Here is a 19,401-nt window from a genome sequence, read left to right as displayed (position 1 = left end):
TTTGTTTCCATGTGGCAAGCTCCTTGCATTCCGTTGCTCATGGGTGTGGAACCATGGAGGATGAGGAATTTACTGTTCAAGCCAGGCTTTGTCTCAAAGTTGAGGGTGTGTCAAACCGCTGACGCTCTTTGAGCACCCGAAAGAAGGATCTCTATAGATAGGTACACGGCGACCTTCCAAATCAATGTCAGTTGATGCTAGACCTGCATGTTCTTATTGTTTCCACTAGCTTCTAGCGTAATAACATTGACATGATTCGCAATTCTGTTCTTGCTTATATGGATTTTACAGTAGCATGTTTATTGTTCCTGCATGTTGCCCCATAATCACCGCATTACGTTGGAATAAAAGGAAACCTTAGATTTATTCAATGGTCTACATGGACATGTATTGAGTACATTTCACATGAATAGCTGGATGCGTGGATGTAACGCAATTAGATATCCCAAACAAAATAAAAGTATTTTCTTCGGTAGCACAAGGTACTTCTCTAGATTATATTCATAGTTAATTGCAGGTTTAAAACAAATAATTTTTTGCGACCATTTATGCATGTACAAGCAACATGAAGCGTATAATCCACTTTACTAGATCGCTATTAGCTATCAGAGTAGACCATGAAGAGTGATTTCCCTTTCACAATGCTGAAATGGTTAATATTGCTTGCCTCTTCTAATGGTTCAACATTTTTGTAGATCCTTGAAGTTTGAGCATGGTCAGTTTGAACAATGAATGAAAATTTGACCACATTTACTTGCTGGTCGAAACTCTTTACATATGGACGTGTGCCATTCTCACCCAACAATGATGATGATGCTAACAAACACACACTCACTTGGAACACCAAGCCAAGGAGGCTTCCTACATTGATATGAATGTCATTAAGATTGTGTTTGTATTACAATATCAAAAATTAATTTACTGGTTGTATTTATCTTTGCCTTCCTCCAATATGTTTTGGTTTTATTTTGGTTGGAGCAAAGAACTATGCCTTGTGAAATGATATACAAATTTCTAGATTATATTGCTTCATCAATGTTGTATGCATAATACCCTTTCAAAGTTCCACAAAAATTTCACCCAAGAATTTTATTTGTATGACTTGTAAAGGAGAACACTACTACGTTAATCTTAAATAAACATAAGAGGTGCATTCTTTCTAGATCAAAGTGGGGGCACATCAAACATTGAGTATACTATGATTTGATGGATAATATCGTTGTTCTTTTATTCCGTCGCAATGCATGGGCATCCAGCTAGCTAGTAAACACTAATAAACGTCCATGGTGAGAAGGGAGAGGTCGAATCAAAGAATAATAACAGCATTCGCTTCCAAGACACATGAATTACACGACGCAATCCGGGGGAACTTCTTTACAAGTTTACACCAATCTTCTCTTTCTTTGCTGTCTAAAAAAACCAAACATCACAAAAACGGGCACACCAATCATTGAGGCCGAACAGATCGAGTTGGATTCCTCGACCACCACCAAATTGATCTTGACGCGAACATGTCTCGCACGGGCCAAAACCTCCACGGATCTGAGCCGTAGACTAGGAGCAACTGGGGATATCTGACGGCGGAGGCGGCAGCTTCTGGTTCGGCAGCGGCCCGTCGTTGACAAGCCACGCCATGGACAGGCCCCAGCTGAGGTGCACGTCCAAGTGGCAGTGCATGATCCACACACCTGTCCGGCCCACACACAGAAAGTCAACAGTTCAACGATGAGGTCAATATAAGTCAACCTGAAGCTAGTGAAGTCGTGTAGTGGCTCGATTAACCTACCGGGGTTGTTGGCGACGAAGCGGATGGCGACCCAGCCGGCGGTGGGCACGCTGATGGTGTTCCGCTGCACCGGGTCGACGAGGTTGTACCCGGCGGTGTCGTTGGCGGCGTCGTAGTTCCCGAACCCCGTGCCGACGACGTGGAAGTCGTAGCCGTGGAGGTGCAGCGGGTGGCTCTCTGCGCCCTGGATGCTGGTGTCCTGCAGCACCACCTCCACGCTGGTGTTGAAGGCGAGCGGCACCACCCTGGTGCCGTGGGTCACGAACGTGTTGTTGGGCGCCGTGCCGGTGTAGTTGAACTTGCGCAGCGGCGCCGCGGGGAAGTTGGCCGCGAGCACGCCGTTGTAGCGGCGCTGGTAGTGCGCCTGCAGGAGCGACGTCTTGGGCATCACGAACGACACGTTGTTGATGGAGGCCGCGAACCGGGTGTTGTTGGGGCCCTGGCACGTCCCGTTCACCGGGCTCTGGCACGGGTCCGCGCCCAGCCCCACGGTGAAGAAGAAGTGCCGGTCCACGCTCAGCGGCACCCGCGCCGGGTACTGCGCGCTCGCGAGGCTCCGGAACTTGGAGGAGAAGTTGGTCACCGCGCCCGTGTCGTTGTACCGCGGGAGGGGCGGCGCCGGGAGGTTGCGGATCGCGGCGAACCTCTGCGGGGCGTACTCGAGGACGGCGGTGGCGGTGGTGTTGTCGAAGGTCCCCACCGTGTTGGTGTATGGCGCGACGGCGATGGCGAAGGCCGCGGAGGACGGGTTGGTGGCCGCGGTGAGGAGCACGTCCATGGTCTGGCCCGGCGAGATGACGAGCGTGGTGGCGGCGAACGGCTTGACATAGCTGGCGTCCGCCTGCACGACGGTGAGCGTGTGGTTGGCCACGGCGAAGAAGAGCTCGTCGTTGAGCGCCGCGTTGATGAGCCGCAGCATGTACGTCCTCCCGGGCTTCACCTTGAGCTTGAACGTGCCGTTGGCGCCCGAGCAGTTGTACGTGGGGCCAGGGAGGCCGTTGAAGGTGTATGCGTCGGACACGTTGGGGCCTCCGCCGGTCTGCAGCGCCTGCTTGATCACCGCCTCCGGGTCGGCGTTGAACCACTCACCTGCCAACCAATCAGCCAGCCGGCCACGTTAGTTATTACACTTACACTCGATCGAGCACGCACAGTGAGTCAGTGACAAAAATGGCGAGCGGGCAGTGGAGTGGAGGCGTGATGTAGGAGATGGATGGATGGATGGATGGATGGACGTACCGAGCATGAGGGGCACCTCTCTGTAGGGCTTGGGGAAGGGGTAGGGGACGCCGCGGGGCGGGAGGATGACGAGGGGGCCGTGGAGGGTGGCGCGGAGCCAGGAGAAGTGGGCGTGCCACCAGAGGGTGCCGCGCTGACCGACGACGCGGAAGTTGTAGACGTAGCTCTGGCCGGGGCGCATGGGGCACTGCGTGATGTAGGCCGGGCCGTCCGCCCAGGCGCTCCGCAGCTGCCGCACCCCGTGCCAGTGGAAGGTGACGTTGTTGTTGATCTTGTTGTGGACGTTGACGATGAGCCGGTCGCCCTCCCGCACCGTGATCCTCGGCCCCGGGAACCGCCCGTTCACCGTCGGGATGCTCTTGGTCGTGCACAGCCGCGTCACCGTCGCCATCGTCACGTTGAAGGTGTAGCGCCGGGTCAGCCCGGCGGTCAGGCCCGGCATGGCCAGGAGGAAGGCCAACAGGAGGCCACCCATTCCCATTCTCATTCCCATTGTGCGGCTAGCTTCCCTGCTGGCCACACGCTTCAACTCCTCAGCTTAGCTAGCAGCTCTGTATAAAGCTTGATCGATCTCTGCAGGAGTTGCAAGGGCGATCGGTGGCTGGAGTAATGGATGGATGGAGGTGGTGAGTGACATGAGTAGCTAGGTTTCGAGTGGCTATATAAACCGCCGCAGTGCTCTCCTGCTCGTGGTGGCGTGCATGGTAGGGGGTCACAGGGTCATAGTGGTTGGCTGGGTTTGGTGGGCGTGCATAGAAATATTGTCACATAGGGCCGCTCCTCGTTGCATCTCCCCGCCCTTTCTGCTCGGCCGATCCTTCCTGCCACCCGATCGGATCGGTTGGCCCTGCGAGTGCTTGCGTGCAACGATTCATCCGTCCACCGGTGGTGCAAGTTGACGGCAGACTACTTTTTCTCTCAAACCTCGGAAACGCTTTGGCCCAGGAGGAATATTAATTCAAGCACGCTACTTCGTGTGCGCCATGCACCTGTGTATGTGTTGACAAGACGGGGCTTAGAGAGCGGAGTGTCACCTGCTGGCTTGGCTTACCCGGGTTTGAGTCCACTAATGCTATACATACCCCGCAAAAAAAATGCTATACATACATAGGTTTATACAGGTTTTACAGGCATATGAATTTTGATTGAATCCCTCTTGAAAATCAGGGGAGGAAAGGTTAGTTCGAAAGAAAGAATTCTAGTCAGCGTGTAACCTTGTATAATTCTTTATACGTTTAGCACTTTTGGGTTTTTGTTCGGAGGTGACCTGGATGCTCAGAGAATTCCTTCTATAAAAATATGCTTTTAAGGGCTAGTCCTGGTTGATCTTTTTTTTTTAACAAAACGGAGCTAAAATTTCGTGTTTTGATCCTCTTATGAAAGTTGATTGAAATCTGACCCTAATTTGTAAAAAAATGGAATTTGACCATTTTTCTATCATCGGGGTCCATGACGATAGGGTATAACAATCTACCGTCGAGAACCCTGGCGGTATGGACACACGTCCTATCATAAAAAAATTACAAGTATCGGATACAGTGTGTGTTCGCATCTATCATCGGGCACCTCGATGGTAGGGTTGTACAAGCTATCACCAGCCTATTTGGCGGTACGGGTGTGTCGCGCTGACGTGGATAAGTTTCCTACCGTTAGGAATCTCGGCGATAGGTTGTTATACTCTACCGCCATGGACCTCGGCGGTAGGAAAACAATAAGATCTCGAAATTTTTACAAACCAAGGTCCGATCTCGATCAACTTTTGTAAAAAGGTCAAAACACGAAATTGTGCCACAAGACGGTGCACCAAAAAGCAGGCATGTTAAGCCAACTATTGTTAGTGTGATGGCAGGACGCTTCGTCCCCTAGCGTAGGCTAGGGTTTCCAACTCCTTACGACGAATCCCCGCCGTAAGTCCACCCCGCGCCGGCGTTCCGGCGAGAACCTGCAGCTACCCTCGCAATCCATCGCCTACCACCTCGCGCCTCCCGCCTCCATCCTCACGTATCCCTGCCTCCCCCTGGGTATAGCAGAGTTCCCCCTCGGAATCCTTGGCGATCGTGTCTTTCAATCTACATGCGATAACGATGGCTACTTCACCTTCCGTCGGTGTTATTGGCAATTCCCAAGGGAAAGATGACGACCTTGGTGATTTTTTCGAAAAGCTTGACCTCCACGAAGATGAGTTCGATGATGTTGTCGTGGAGGAGGAAGCTCCTGAACTTCTGGAGGAAGTCCGCTGGATTGCCCTCGCTAGGGTTCATACCCCCAAGCTGTTTAGCCAAACCGTGTTCTACAAGGATATGCGAGCAGCTTGGAACTGCTCGCAGCAGGTCCGGTTCCGCCCCATCGGACCAAATCTCTTCGTGGTGCAGGTCTATTGTTTGGGCGACTCGGATCGCATCATGCAACAAGGGCCTTCGCTCTTCCGCAACATGGCTGTTCTGCTTGCACCTTACGACGGATTTACACGAGCAGAGGACGTTCCGATGTTCAAGATGCCCATATGGCTGCAAATTCACAAATTGCCGGATGGCTACTGCAGGCATGATCTGATTGTCAAACTACTGCGGTCTGCTGGTGAGGTTCTAGAAACTCGGATCAATGGGAACTCCCGAGGTGACTACGTGCGTGTTAGAATCAACCATGACATCAGGAAGCCATTAACTAAATTTGTGAGCATTGTTAAGGAAAAGATGCGCCACATATTTGCTGTCCGATACGAGAAACTTGCAAGATTCTGCAGTGCATGTGGTGTAATAGGTCATGAGCATAAAGAATGTGGTGACGGGGTTTTTGCTGAGAAGGATCTAAAATTTGGTGCCTACCTGTATGCGGATCAACCAGCACGTGCTTGTTCGGAGAGGGTTTACACACAAGACAGCAAAATCTCTCCAAATTCTGTTGCGGCCACACAAGAAGCTCCGCCTCCTGGGACAGTTCATGTACAACAAAACCCTAGCCCTCTCCCAATGGACCAACTTAGCGACATGGAACTGGATAAGCTCTCTCGGAAAAGGTTGATAAATTCTAAGGCTACTGCCATACAAGATGTTGTGGAGGATATTTCCCTCAGGGATGGGATCATGCTGTTGACTGATAAACCCTCGGACGCCCTTGATGAAATTATTGTTGCTGGGTGTAGTAAACGAGCAAAGGTGGGTATTGCTTCAAACTTGGCGGGCTCCGATGAGGAGTGCCGCCCGTCCCAATGAGTCACTTGTTCTGGAACTGCCGGGGGGTGGGGAACCGCCGGACAGTTCGCGAAGTTAGGGCTCTTGTAAAAGCCCATTCCCCTCGCTTGGTCTTTCTTGCGGAAACGCGACAGCCAAGTGCAAAACTTGAGACTCTGAGATGGAAACTAGGACTAAGAGGATTCTGTGGTGTCGATTCTGATGGCCGTGGCGGAGGTCTTGCGTTATTGTGGGATGAATCACTAACAGTCACAGTACTCGAGTCATGCAGCAGGCTTATAGATGTGGTGGTGTTAGATCAAGGAGTGGGGACAACTTGGCGATCTACCTTTGTGTATGGTGAGCCCAGGGTCAAAAACCGTCAGCGCATGTGGGATCATCTCGTGAGACTAAAGAACACATCGGCCCTGCCATGGGTATTATGTGGTGATTTTAACGAGGCTATGTGGCAGCACGAACACTTCTCTAACACTAGCAGGGCTGAGAACCAGATGATGGCATTTAGGGATGCTCTGCAACTCTGTGAAGTGGTGGATCTAGGCTTTATAGGCGTGCCCTATACGTTCGACAATGGTCAACAAGGACAGGGTAATGTCCGTGTCTGTCTAGACCGGGCATGTGCTTGTGAAGACTGGCGGGAGCTATTCCCTTATGTTAGGGTGCAGCACCTTGTCTCCCCTAGATCAGATCATTGCCCTATAGTGCTGATCCTGGATTCAACTGAGGATCGGCGGCGCAAAGGAACTCCAAAGTATGAGATTATGTGGGAGCGTGATCAGAAACTTCCGGAGTTTATCTCACAAACATGGGCCACGGTACGGTCTGGAGGTGATATGGGCAATGTGTCCACTTCTCTAAGCTCGGTCATGACTGCCTTACGCCGATGGAGCAAAGCACACTTTGGGCAGGTGGAGAAACAGATCGAGGACCTACGTAAAGAGCTTGAGAACCTGCAACTTGCTAATGCTGACTGACTCTTACTCCGTATGAAAATGCAAAAACTTGATGAACTTCTATATCGAGAGGAGATGATGTGGTTGCAACGGAGCAGAATATCATGGTTGAAAGAAGGGGACCGTAACACGAAATACTTTCATCGTCAAGCAGTCTGGAGGGCAAGAAGAAACAATATCCGTAGGCTCCAAAAGGAGGATGGATCCTGGTGTCATTCTCCTACAAAGATGGAACGTATGGCTGCATCATATTTCAAGGAATTATATACTAAGGATCCAACCCTAAATCCGACCCCCGTTCTAGATACCCTTTTGCATAAAGTTTCCCCTGAAACAAATGATCGGTTGTTAGCCCCGTTTACAGATCAGGAAATTTTAGATGCACTCTTCCAGATCGGCCCTTTAAAAGCACCAGGTCTGGACGGTTTCCCGGCAAGGTTTTTCCAAAGGAATTGGGGATGTCTCAAAGAAGATATAGTGGCTGCAGTGCATCGGTTTTTCGAGACTGGACAGATGCCCTTGGGTGTCAACGATACTAGTATTGTAATTATTCCAAAAGTCCAACACCCGGCCACCTTGAAAGAGCTACGACCTATATCCCTTTGCAACGTAATCTACAAGGTGGTCTCTAAATGTCTGGTTAACAGGTTGAGACCGTGCTTGACGAATTTGATCTCTGAAAATCAAAGTGCTTTCATCCCAAGGAGATTGATTTCTGATAATTCCCTTATTGCGTTCGAATGCATTCACCACATCCAAACTAATAATGGGAATGCAGATTTCAGTGCCTACAAACTTGATCTATCCAAAGCATATGACAGAGTGGACTGGGATTATTTGGAAGGAGCTCTATTGAGATGGGGTTTTGCTCCACGTTGGGTCTCTCTAATTATGGTATGTGTCCGATCAGTGAAGTTCTCTGTCAAGTTTAATGGGCGATTGCTGCAACAATTCACTCCCACACGCGGTATTCGTCAAGGTGATCCCCTATCCCCCTTCTTGTTCCTTTTTGTGGCGGATTCACTGTCTTCCTTACTGCATAAGGCTGTACAACACGATGGTTTGGAGGCGCTCCAAATCTGCCGAAGAGCACCTGCCGTGTCACATCTCCTTTTTGCGGATGATTCCTTGCTTTTCTTCCGAGCAAATATCGAGAATGCAACAATTGTCAAGGGTGTCTTGAACACTTATGCCTCAGCTACGGGTCAACTTATCAACCCATCAAAGTGTTCCATCCTTTTTCCTGACAATTGTGCTCCTCAAGTGGCTGATGAGGTTAAGCTAGTTCTCCAGATCACACAACAAGCCTTTGAGCCAAAGTATCTCGGCCTCCCTGTGCCGGAAGGTCGTATGCATAAGGGACGTTTTGAATCTTTGCAAGCTAGGGTGAGCAAGAGTCTAGTTGAATGGAGTGAACGCTATTCCTCTTACTCGGGCAAGGAAGTGCTTATAAAAGCAGTGGCGCAAGCAATCCCAGTATATGTTATGAGCATCTTTAAACTCCCGGTGGCAGTGTGTGATGAACTATCAAGAATAATGCGACAGTTCTGGTGGGTTGTTGAGAATGGGAAAAGGAAAATGGCGTGGGTTGCTTGGGATCGGCTATCTCTTCCAAAGTCCCGTGGTGGTCTGGGTTTCAGGGATATGCAGGCCTACAATCAAGCTCTCCTTGCAAAGCAGGCATGGCGGCTCATAACTACTCCGGACTCCTTATGTGCCCGTCTTCTAAAGGCAAAATATTACCCCAATGGTAACCTTGTGGACACGGTTTTCCCTGCTAACTCTTCGGCAATATGGAAAGGCATAGAACATGGACTTGCCCTTGTCAAAAAAGGTATGTTATGGAGGGTGGGGAATGGTGAACATATTCGGGTATGGAGAGACCCTTGGATTCCACGAGGGCCACCCTTCACGCCTATCCTTCCGAAAAGAACCTGTCGGCTCACAAAGGTTAAGGACTTCCTCGATGTTCATGGGAATTGGAAGAACGAGCTGTTGCAACAATTCTTCTGTCAGGTAGATGTGGCATCCATTACAAAGATCCGTACTTCGGTGCACCAAGTGGATGATTTTATTGCTTGGCCATGGGATAAATCTGGAAATTTCTCGGTCAAATCTGCTTACCACCTCGCTATGACCACATGTTGGAACTAGCTGAGTCCTGGCGCAACCTCCTCTGCTCCTACGGGTGATCGTTCTATGTGGAAGTTAATATGGAAAATCGAAGCTCCCCCAAAGTTGCGCCACTTCGCGTGGCAGGTGATCTCTGGATCCCTTCCATCTTCGGCAGAGATGCACCGGCGCCATATGACTACCCAGGCTACATGCCTCTTATGTGATCGCGATGTCGAATCATCATTTCATGCTCTCCTGATTTGCCCGAATGTTGCGATTCTATGGGACGCAATGCAGACAGTCTGGCCTTTACCTCCTCGTACGGACATCAAATGCACTGGTAAGGAGTGGCTGTTTCACTTGCTACTGGAGGTTCCGGAGTCTATTCATAGCAGGATCATCATGGTCTTATGGAGGACATGGTACTTACGGAATGAAATTGTTCATGGCAAAACGGTACCCCCCCCCCCCTTGATATATCCTGTTCTTTCCTTGCTAGCTACTATAATTCCTACAAGAACATATCATTGAGTGTGGAGGATACGGTGAAAGGAAAACCCCCAGTGATGGAACTACCCCCTCCAACATCCTCACCCGTAAGAGTAGTCAAGAAGTGGCCGGCTCCGGATTCTAACATGGTGGGCTTATCTACTGATGGCTCCTTTAACATCGCGGATGGCACCGCTGGTTCACGGATGATCCTTAGGGATTGCAAAGGGGATGTCATCTTTGCATCCTACCGGAAATTGTTCCAATGCAATGACGCGCTAGAGGCGGAGCTTCAAGCAATAAGAGAAGGGCTACAACTGGCTTTTATTCATGCCTCATTACCGGTGGTGCTGCAATCCGATTCGGCTATGGCTCTAAAGATGATAGCTACTGGTACTTATGATAGATCACTCTATGGTGTCCTAGTGGTAGAAATTAAGAGTTTACTTTTGAATAGGGAGGTTACTTTCTGTAAGATTAGTCGTGAACAAAATAGAGTTGCACATTGCTTAGCAAACTTTGGTCGTAGTGGAGATAGCACGCATGTTGGTTGGGTAGACCACCTCCATGTGTCACTATGCTGGTTGCTGAGGATTGTAAGACTGTGACAGTTTAATAAATCTCCCTGTTTCTCCGCAAAAAAAAAAAGCAGGCATGTCTTGGAACATCAGTTTCGCTCTCAGGTAAGTGTTTCGGCTAAGCTTAATGGTAGGAAGAAGAGCCCGAGTAATGTTAATGGGGTAAGAAGATAATCATCATGTTCATCTCATGCACATGCAGTATGATGAATGCATCTGTTCACACTATACTATCTCCACGGCTCCACGCAAAGCACCAAAAGTGGTCGGACTAGGCGGGAGGGTCATGTAGTTTGAATGTGGACAATGAACTTTACTCTATGTATTTTTAAACCGAACAAAAAAACCATAGGAAAAAACCTGAAGCAAACTAATTTAATGGTTTTTATGGTTTATGGTTTTGGTATGGTATGATTTTTGTATACTGTTTTGGACTTTGGTTTTTATGATATGTACCAAAAACAAAATGATTTACCGAATAAACCGAAATAAAATTTATATTTATATATCTTGAGGCGAACAACCAAATAAGTAGTCGTTCTTTATGCAGGAGCCAGATTTCGTGCCTTGCACATCCATTTTTCTTGTAACGTAGTCATATTTCTGTTCAAAACAAATGCTAACTACATCCATAACCATTGAAACCATGCATGAATATACACTTGCATATAGCTATAGCTATGTACTTTTTGTATAAAATGATATATGTTTTGAGTCATAAATTTGTAAACTATTATATGTCATTTCCAAATTCGCGTCAACTTTGGCTTTTATGGTTTATACCAAAATCATACCGAAATAATTTGATATATACCGAAACCAAATCGCATCTTAATTTGATACCGTATTTACCGAAGTATTAATACCATACAAACCGAACCATGTAAAGCGAATAAACCGAACGCACGGAGTGAAACGAACTGTTCCAGAGCTTAAGCTGGTGTGTGTGTGCTCGCGCGCCACATTAATCATTGAAACAGAGTAAATGCATGATAATCTCATAATTGGAATGTACCCTGCTTAACACTGATAATTCAATATGGTGGCATATCATTTCTGAACTGAAGGCATGTGAAAGCCTTATGGGACCTTCGCTGCAAGTGTCAAAACAAGCTTTAGCCTTTGATGGCTCCTGCTAGCTCTTGATTTCCTTTTCAGAGAAACAGTTTTGTTGGTTTCCTGCAGCGCCACACATTCAATTGTTTATGCAGCTTCCTTTGTGAACTTCCCAAGCTAACCATGGCCCTCAGGGTCAAGTCCATAACCACCTTTGTTTATGCTTTCCATTTGGCCGTCCTCTTGTCGATCTTGTGGTGGTGTCGGAGCAGAATTGAATCACTGTTCGCTTATACTAGATTTTTTGTTTGAATCTCTGTTGTTGTTTGTGTGTGTATGCTGCTCACTTGTTGCTTAGAGCTGCGGGGTTGTTGCAGTGGAGCTTTGCTGCTTTTGACAGATTGGATGTGCGTTGTACCCTGTGTGATCTGATGTGGTCTTTTTTGACTGGGACCCAGGTCTGTCTTGGTAACCAAGGGAGACCATGTAGGTTAGGGAACCAACAACTAACGAGTACACACACACGCACCTGAATAAACGCCAAGCCTAATGCTTCAAGGCGAGATTACCTCGGAAGGGATATGAATTAGTATTCCTAATGCTCTTCTGCGACAAGCTAATCAATCCGTGCATCGCTTTTCCTTTCTTTGGCCATTTTATACGATGCTGTTACAGTACTAATAGTATTTTAGAGGCAGCTAATTAAGAACGATACACTTGATTGCGAGACAATGAAGTTTGCAGCTCATTAAGGTTGTACCATTGGTCTGTGCAGTGTATGTATAATTAAGCTCTGTTTAGAAAAAAAGAAAGGTGTTTGCCACCCAAAAAAGGAACGAGGAGAAACACTGCTGACGGTAACAGCCAGCCCTTGGTTTGCGCTACCAGTACCATCTGCAGGTAGATCGAAACCAGCAAGGTCTCCACGTTGGTTACGATGTGACAAAGAAGAATCTGCAGCCGGTTAGTTGGGACGCAAACGTCCGGCCGGTTTTTCGCGTCGGTCTAGGAGTAGATAGCTTCAAATTCACGTAGTATCCCTTCGGTCTTGGCTCCCGTTGGCTGGGTGTTTGGCGTCATGGGGCGAGTGGTTGGCCATGCACTCGCGCTTCGCTTCCCGCGGCCGTGTGTATCTTCCTGCTGGGTCTAACGAACTCTTCGGCTTTGCTTGAGGCGTCGGGGCCAAGTTTATTTACGGCCGGCAGTATATCTCAAACTACGATTCGGTCAGTCTCGCGTTGCCATCGGCGCATCGACCGCCTCGGCTGCTGCGCGCGCATGGTGGACGTACTGATGATTGCGCGTCTGGTCGAGCCGGGTTCCATCGCATCATCGCCCGGGAGAAAAAGAAGAGAAAGGGAAAAACCCGGGAAAACTACTCGCGACCCGCCGGGAAAGAATGGCAGGGATGGCTACGGCTCATTTGTTAGCAGCACACACAAACTATGTTCTAGATAAGGAAGGGCACCCGTTTTTCTCAAAAATGGAAAAGAGAAAAAGAAAGGGATTGATCGGTGGTGTTCCCGACCTAATTGCTGATTGATCTCCATCCTGTTTGATTCTGATCTGAGATGGAGTAGGCTCGAGGTTTAAGGCCCAGTTCTTTTGCCAGAATCTGGGGATTCTCCCAGAATCCGACCCCTCCCCAGCTTCTCCCAGAATCTTGGAGCTGGGGAGGGGTCAGATTCTGGGAGAATCCTCAGATTCTAGCAAAAGAACTGGGCCTAAGGATCACCAGAGAGGGGTTTTTTTGTTGTTGGAAATTTGCCAAAATAATTCTTATATAATTTAAAAAGAATAATGAAACATTATGGCATGTAGAGAGTATCAGAGTAGGCATCACAAATGTCCGTGGAAAATGGAGAATGGCCATGTGTCAGTGCGAGATAAATAGGATATTCAGTTATTGTATAAATATCCACAGCTCATCTCGCGATAAAAAAATAGCCACAGCTCGGAGTACGAACATAAATAATCAGAAAGTAGTCTTTAAGTTAGAATAAGCACATATCGTGAGCACATTTGTATTTTTACCAATTTCCAATTTCTACATGTACGTTTTCTTTCAACTTGTTCCTTTACATGCACATATGTTTACACTTTCTTTTTAAAAACCTTGTGCGAGCCCATGGAATTCCTATATATTCCATTAAGAAGAAAAGAGTGATTCAGTTAATAAGGAAAAGGACCCAAAAACCTAACATTCTCGGTTAACAAGGAAAACCGAAGGAAAACCTAAAAAACCCCGGAAAATGGCACTTGAGCTTGGGGATAGGGACAAGACAAATGCAACATGAGGGGACATTGTCGGAGCGTTCCTAGACCCTAGATCGAGAGCAGTTAGACGATCCTCAAGTGTAACCAAACTGACTATCACTCGCCAAAGAGAAACCGTCCATATCAAATGACTCTTCTTTCTCGGCCTTAAAGCATTATGTGCTAATATTATCGTGTTGAAAACATCCTGAAAGATCCAATTTCAACTTCCCCATGATCCTCATCAGAGAGCTCAACGCTTCGATCACTTGTGGTGAGAGCAGATTTTTGTACATGTCCACATATGCTTACATCTTTTGCTCTAGATCCTCCGTATTGTTGACCTCCGACAGCTCACCAAAAGCCTCCAACAATCTATGCTCCACGTGTTTGGATGTCGCGATGTTGGACACCTTGTTCTTCTTTTTCACACGCCCACTTTGTCTCTCGTCGTCCTTCTCCCCATGCGAAGGCACTTGGTTCCCAAGTGTAGAGGTTGTGGGAGCGGACAAGTATCCTTGCCGAGAAAATCTTCCAGAGATAACGGTGCTGCTTTAGCTGCACCACCTTCGCAACAACATTGCACAACTCAACCACAAGTTCAACCAGAACGTTGGGTGCGTTGAAACCAAGCGGCTCCTTTGGAGTCAACATCACACGTGCAAGGGAACACACTATGGAAGACGAGGAGGAGTGTAACACCCACGATGCGATCCTATCCTTATTTTGGCTCAAGGGCCTCGAGAGGAATAGAAGTGCATCTCGTCGTTTTGCAAGAATGGATATCGTTACAAGTACATGTACAGAAGAGATGAGTATATGGAATTGGCTTACACTTGCCACAAGCTACAACATGAACAACATAGTATAGCAATATATTCAATCACCATGTAGAAGAGGAGGGTCCTACTACGAACAAAATCAAACGATAAAAGAATGATGTCCATCATTGCTATCCCAGGTTGTCGGCCTGGAACCCATCTGTCGTGCGTATAAGTCTGACAGTAGATGTGTAGGGTATGAAAGGATGGGCAGAGCCTTAGCTACGGCGAGGTTGTATGAGTTCAGACCCCTCTGCGGTGGAGGTAAAAGCCCTACGTCTCAGTGCTCTTGGGAGCTTAGTGTCGAGTGAAATATAGGATTACAGTAAATGCCAACCCCTGCACCAGTGGGGAAGGGCGGCTTATATAGAGTGCGCTGCCCTTCACAACGGTCCGGTGGACAGGGGTGGAGTAGTGGCGAATAAATGCCTACGTTACAGGTAACGTATGCCTTAAATGCTAATAATGGTGTATGAAAACGTATGACCGTTGCCCTCGTGGGAGGTTACGATGTACATGTTGGGGAACGTCGCATGGGAAACAAAAATTTTCCTACGCGCACGAAGACCTATCATGGTGATGTCCATCTACGAGAGGGGATGAGTGATCTACGTACCCTTGTAGACCGTACATCAGAAGCGTTAGAGAACGCGGTTGATGTAGTGGAACGTCCTCACGTCCCTCGATCCGCCCCGCGAACAATCCCGCGATCAGTCCCACGATCTAGTACCGAACGGACGGCACCTCCGCGTTCAGCACACGTACAGCTCGACGATGATCTCGGCCTTCTTGATCCAGCAAGAGAGACGGAGAGGTAGAAGAGTTCTCCGGCAGAGTGACGGCGCTCCGGAGGTTGGTGATGACCTTGTCTCAGCAGGGCTCCGCCCGAGCTCCGCAGAAACGCGATCTAGAGGAAAAACCGTGGAGGTATGTGGTCGGGCTGCCGTGGAAAAGTCGTCTCAAATCAGCCCTAAAACCTCCGTATATATAGGTGGGAGGGAGGGGACTTTGCCTTGGGGCTCAAGGAGCCCCAAGGGGGTCGGCCGAGTCCAAGGGGGAGGACTCTCCCCCCCCCAAACCGAGTTAGACTTGGTTTGGTGGGAGGGAGTCCCCCTTCCTTCCCACCTCCTCCTTTTTTTTTCTTTCTCTCTTGATTTTCTTCTCCTTGGCGCATAGAGCCTTCTGGGCTGTCCCACCAGCCCACTAAGGGCTGGTGTGCCACCCTCAAGGCCTATGGGCTTCCCCGGGGTGGGTTGCCCCCCCCCCCCCCCCGGTGAACTCCCGAAACCCATTCGTCATTCCCGGTACATTCCCGGTAACTCCGAAAAACTTCCGGTAATCAAATGAGGTCATCCTATATATCAATCTTCGTTTCCGGACTATTCCGGAAACCCTCGTGACGTCCATGATCTCATCCGAGACTCCGAACAACATTCGGTAACCAACCATATAACTCAAATACGCATAAAACAACGTCGAACCTTAAGTGTGCAGACCCTGCGGGTTCGAGAACTATGTAGACATGACCCGAGAGACTCCTCGGTCAATATCCAATAGCGGGACCTGGATGCCCATATTGGATCCTACATATTCTACGAAGATCTTATCGTTTGAACCTCAGTGCCAAGGATTCATATAATCCCGTATGTCATTCCCTTTGTCCTTCGGTATGTTACTTGCCCGAGATTCGATCGTCAGTATCCGCATACCTATTTCAATCTCGTTTACCGGCAAGTCTCTTTACTCGTTCCGTAATACAAGATCCCGCGACTTACACTAAGTTACATTGCTTGCAAGGCTTGTGTGTGATGTTGTATTACCGAGTGGGCCCCGAGATACCTCTCCGTCACACGGAGTGACAAATCCCAGTCTTGATCCATACTAACTCAACTAACACCTTCGGAGATACCTGTAGAGCATCTTTATAGTCACCCAGTTACGTTGCGACATTTGATACTCACAAAGCATTCCTCCGGTGTCAGTGAGTTATATGATCTCATGGTCATAGGAATAAATACTTGACACGCAGAAAACAGTAGCAATAAAAAGACACGATCAACATGCTACGTCTATTAGTTTGGGTCTAGTCCATCACGTGATTCTCCTAATGACGTGATCCAGTTATCAAGCAACAACACCTTGTTCATAATCAGAAGACACTGACTATCTTTGTTCAACTGGCTAGCCAACTAGAGGCTTGCTAGGGACGGTGTTCTGTCTATGTATCCACACATGTAAATGAGTCTTCATTCAATACAACTATAGCATGGATAATAAACGATTATCTTGATACAGGAATTATAATAATAACTATATTTATTATTGCCTCTAGGGCATAATTCCAACAGTACAGAGTGGCATTCAGTCGGTACGATAAATATGCTCCGAATGCTCGTCACCGACTAGATGATGGGGGGTCCTTAGTTCAGTCGGCACTGTCTAAGGGCCTTGCCCTCTATGAAGGGTAGTCCTTGGGTAGGACCTATAGGGCAGGCCTATGACCCTACCCTGGGACTATAACCCCATCATTAGTCCCCGAATGGATTGGGGTTGGAACGACGAAGTGGTGCCTGGAGTACGGATCCAACAGGTATAGATGTGACTTTGGCGTTGTTTGCCTCGATCCATTTTATCCTTTCGACCAGTGATCCGAGTGAATATACCAGTGAAACGAACCGTCAGGGACCGAGTGCTTCCGTGGAATCTTTCGATGTGACCGATCAAAGTGACAGCGGCGGATTTTCTGGGATCTTCAAATTTTGGTTGCCGCGCGCTCAGCGGGGATGTCGACATCGTCATCGAGTAGTTTCTGCCGCCTCGATTACCGCGCCTTTATCTTCTCCACTAATATCGCAGCAGCCGGTCGGGGGATAAGATTTCGGGGCCACCTGTTAGTGACCCAGTCGGAACCTTATTTAAGCCTCTCCGGCGGGGGTTTCTTGTTGTGCTCCCCTTGTTACTCGCACTCGCCTCGCTTCTCCCGTAGCTCCCTGCGCGTTCCAAGCCTCCTCCTTCCTCTCCTCCTCTGCGGATCTGCTACCTTCACCATGACGAAGGGGCAGACGAGCAAGCTCGAGTCGCAGAAGAAGAAGAAGAAGAAGGCGGCTCCTGCTCGGCGGCGACAGCGAGCACTACCGGTGGGTTGGATCCAGGGGGATTTCCTCCCCTCCACGGTGACGGCGGACGACCTGCTGGAGCTGGTGGAGCAAGGCATGATTGCCAACAAGTCGTGGAGGCTGCCGGCGGAGGGCGAGACGGAGCCGGCGCCGCAGGAGGGAGAGCGCGTCTTGCTACTCAGCCACGTATACAGGGGCTTCTCCTTGCCTCCCCACCCCTTCTTTAGAGGTATTATGAATCACTTCGGGGCGCAGCTCCATCATTTTCCTCCCAACGCGATAGCCCATCTCGCCGCATTTGTCACTCTGTGTGAGTGCTTTATTGGATGCCCCCCCATTGGGGGATCTGTAAGTACATCTTCTCCGCTAGGTCTCAGCCTGTCAAAAAGCTTAGCGAGTCGGACGATAAAACCCATCTCCTCCAGCTCTGCGGGGGCTTAGGTCTCCAGCTGTCCAAGTCAGTTAGGAACTGGCAGTCGACCTGGTTCTACTGCCAGGACATAGCTTGTCCGAATGCCGCGACTGGGTTGCCGCCCTTTAGCCTAGACCGTCCGGCCCCTCCCAGGAAGCTTGCGCTCTCAAAGTTGGAAAAGATCCAGATCCAACCTATGGTCGACGCGCTGATAGCTATCGTCCGCAAGGGAGTCACCGACACAGATTTCCTGGAGACTTTTCTGGGTCGGCGCATCCAGCCGCTGCAAGCCCGACACCACGCCATGTGGCACTACGTGGGGCCCAAGGATTCCACTCGGACTCATCCAGAGTGCGTGACCGGGGAGACCGTGACAGCGTGGGTCCGCGGCATTACAGGCGCATGTGACAACCCCCAAGGAGCCCGGCGAGTGAGGCCCTTCCGCGCCGACAATCCTCCTCCGAATGAGGTGAGTGCATCTTGTCGAGTGCCTTCAATCTTCTTAGATCTATCGCTTTTCTTGTGTCGCCGCCTGGTGTCTGACGTTGTCGACTATATTTTGTGCAGGAGTGGACCAACTGGCACTCTCCCGTCTCGATCGGGAATCCTGCTGAGGAAGAGGAGGGCAGCCAGGAGGGCAGCGTGGATAGCGCCGAGTATGTCTTCGATAGTGGAGAAACGGAGTAGGAGTCTGGAGAGGAGGAGGGCGAGGTTGGGGAGCAGAGCTCGCCACCTCCACCATCAAAGCCTCGAACTAAGCGCCGTCACGAACCCGCGGCTCCGCCGGCTCCTCCAGTAGCTCCGAGTGCTCCGCCTGCTTCTCCTGTGGCGCCGAGTGCTCCGCCAGCTCCTCCCGTGGCTCCGAGTGCTCGGAGCGTGAAGAGGACCAGGGACACTGCTGCCGAGCCCACGGACCAACCGTCCAAGGTGGCCAAACCGAGTGGGTCCAAGCCTCGGAAAGCTTTGCCTCGGATGAGGATCGCTGTTCCAGTTGCCTCAGTGTAAGTGTCTTGTTCTCCCATCTTCTTTCAGTATTTGATTGAACTCATGCTTATCGGTCGAGTGGATTTTACTCGACAGAGCTGCTACCTCCGCCACCTCTCTGCCGCGCCAGGACGATGATCCCATGGATACGGATAACGCTGCCACATCCCAACAAGGTACGTTGTGACGACTCCGAGAGTTTGCATTATTGTTTCGCGAGTGCTGCCTTTAATCTTGCCCTTTTTCTGTAACCTCATGTTGTTCAGTCGGGCTTCCTTCGGAGGTGATTCATCTAGAGGAGGATGACCAAAGGGGATCAAGGCCAACTTTGGCGCCTGTCCTTGAGGTTGTTCCATCTGCTGCTGCTCCCACCACGGACGCGCCGCTGACCGAGACGATGCCGTC

The 19,401-nt window shown here is 49.3% G+C and overlaps 1 protein-coding gene across 1 annotated transcript; it reads right to left on the bottom strand.

The window, feature by feature from the left end:
- Positions 1 to 1,306: 1,306 nt before the first annotated feature.
- LOC123415055 (putative laccase-11) lies at positions 1,307 to 3,734 on the bottom strand. The gene is made up of 3 exons (XM_045106697.1): positions 3,026 to 3,734; positions 1,787 to 2,875; positions 1,307 to 1,688 (listed from the first exon to the last, which is right to left on the bottom strand). The coding sequence occupies exons 1-3, from the start codon at positions 3,516 to 3,518 to the stop codon at positions 1,555 to 1,557; spliced, it is 1,716 nt and encodes a 571-aa protein (XP_044962632.1). The 5' UTR covers positions 3,519 to 3,734; the 3' UTR covers positions 1,307 to 1,554.
- Between the last annotated feature and the right edge of the window lie 15,667 nt (positions 3,735 to 19,401).

This window comes from Hordeum vulgare, chromosome 1H (assembly GCF_904849725.1).
Source record: "Hordeum vulgare subsp. vulgare chromosome 1H, MorexV3_pseudomolecules_assembly, whole genome shotgun sequence".
In the NCBI taxonomy this organism is placed as follows: Eukaryota; Viridiplantae; Streptophyta; class Magnoliopsida; order Poales; family Poaceae; genus Hordeum; species Hordeum vulgare.
Note: the sequence above shows the minus strand (reverse complement) of the source record. Positions and strands in the feature narration are given on the sequence as shown.

Bases quoted from the DNA above. Each gene is read 5' to 3' on its own strand.
- LOC123415055 (XM_045106697.1), bottom strand. From the start codon at position 3,518: ATGGGAATGAGAATGGGAATGGGTGGCCTCCTGTTGGCCTTCCTCCTG. The intron at 2,876-3,025 runs GTACGTCCATCC...ATTGGTTGGCAG, and splicing joins AGAGGTGCCCCTCATGCTCG to GTGAGTGGTTCAACGCCGAC. The intron at 1,689-1,786 runs GTAGGTTAATCG...TGGGCCGGACAG, and splicing joins CTTCGTCGCCAACAACCCCG to GTGTGTGGATCATGCACTGC.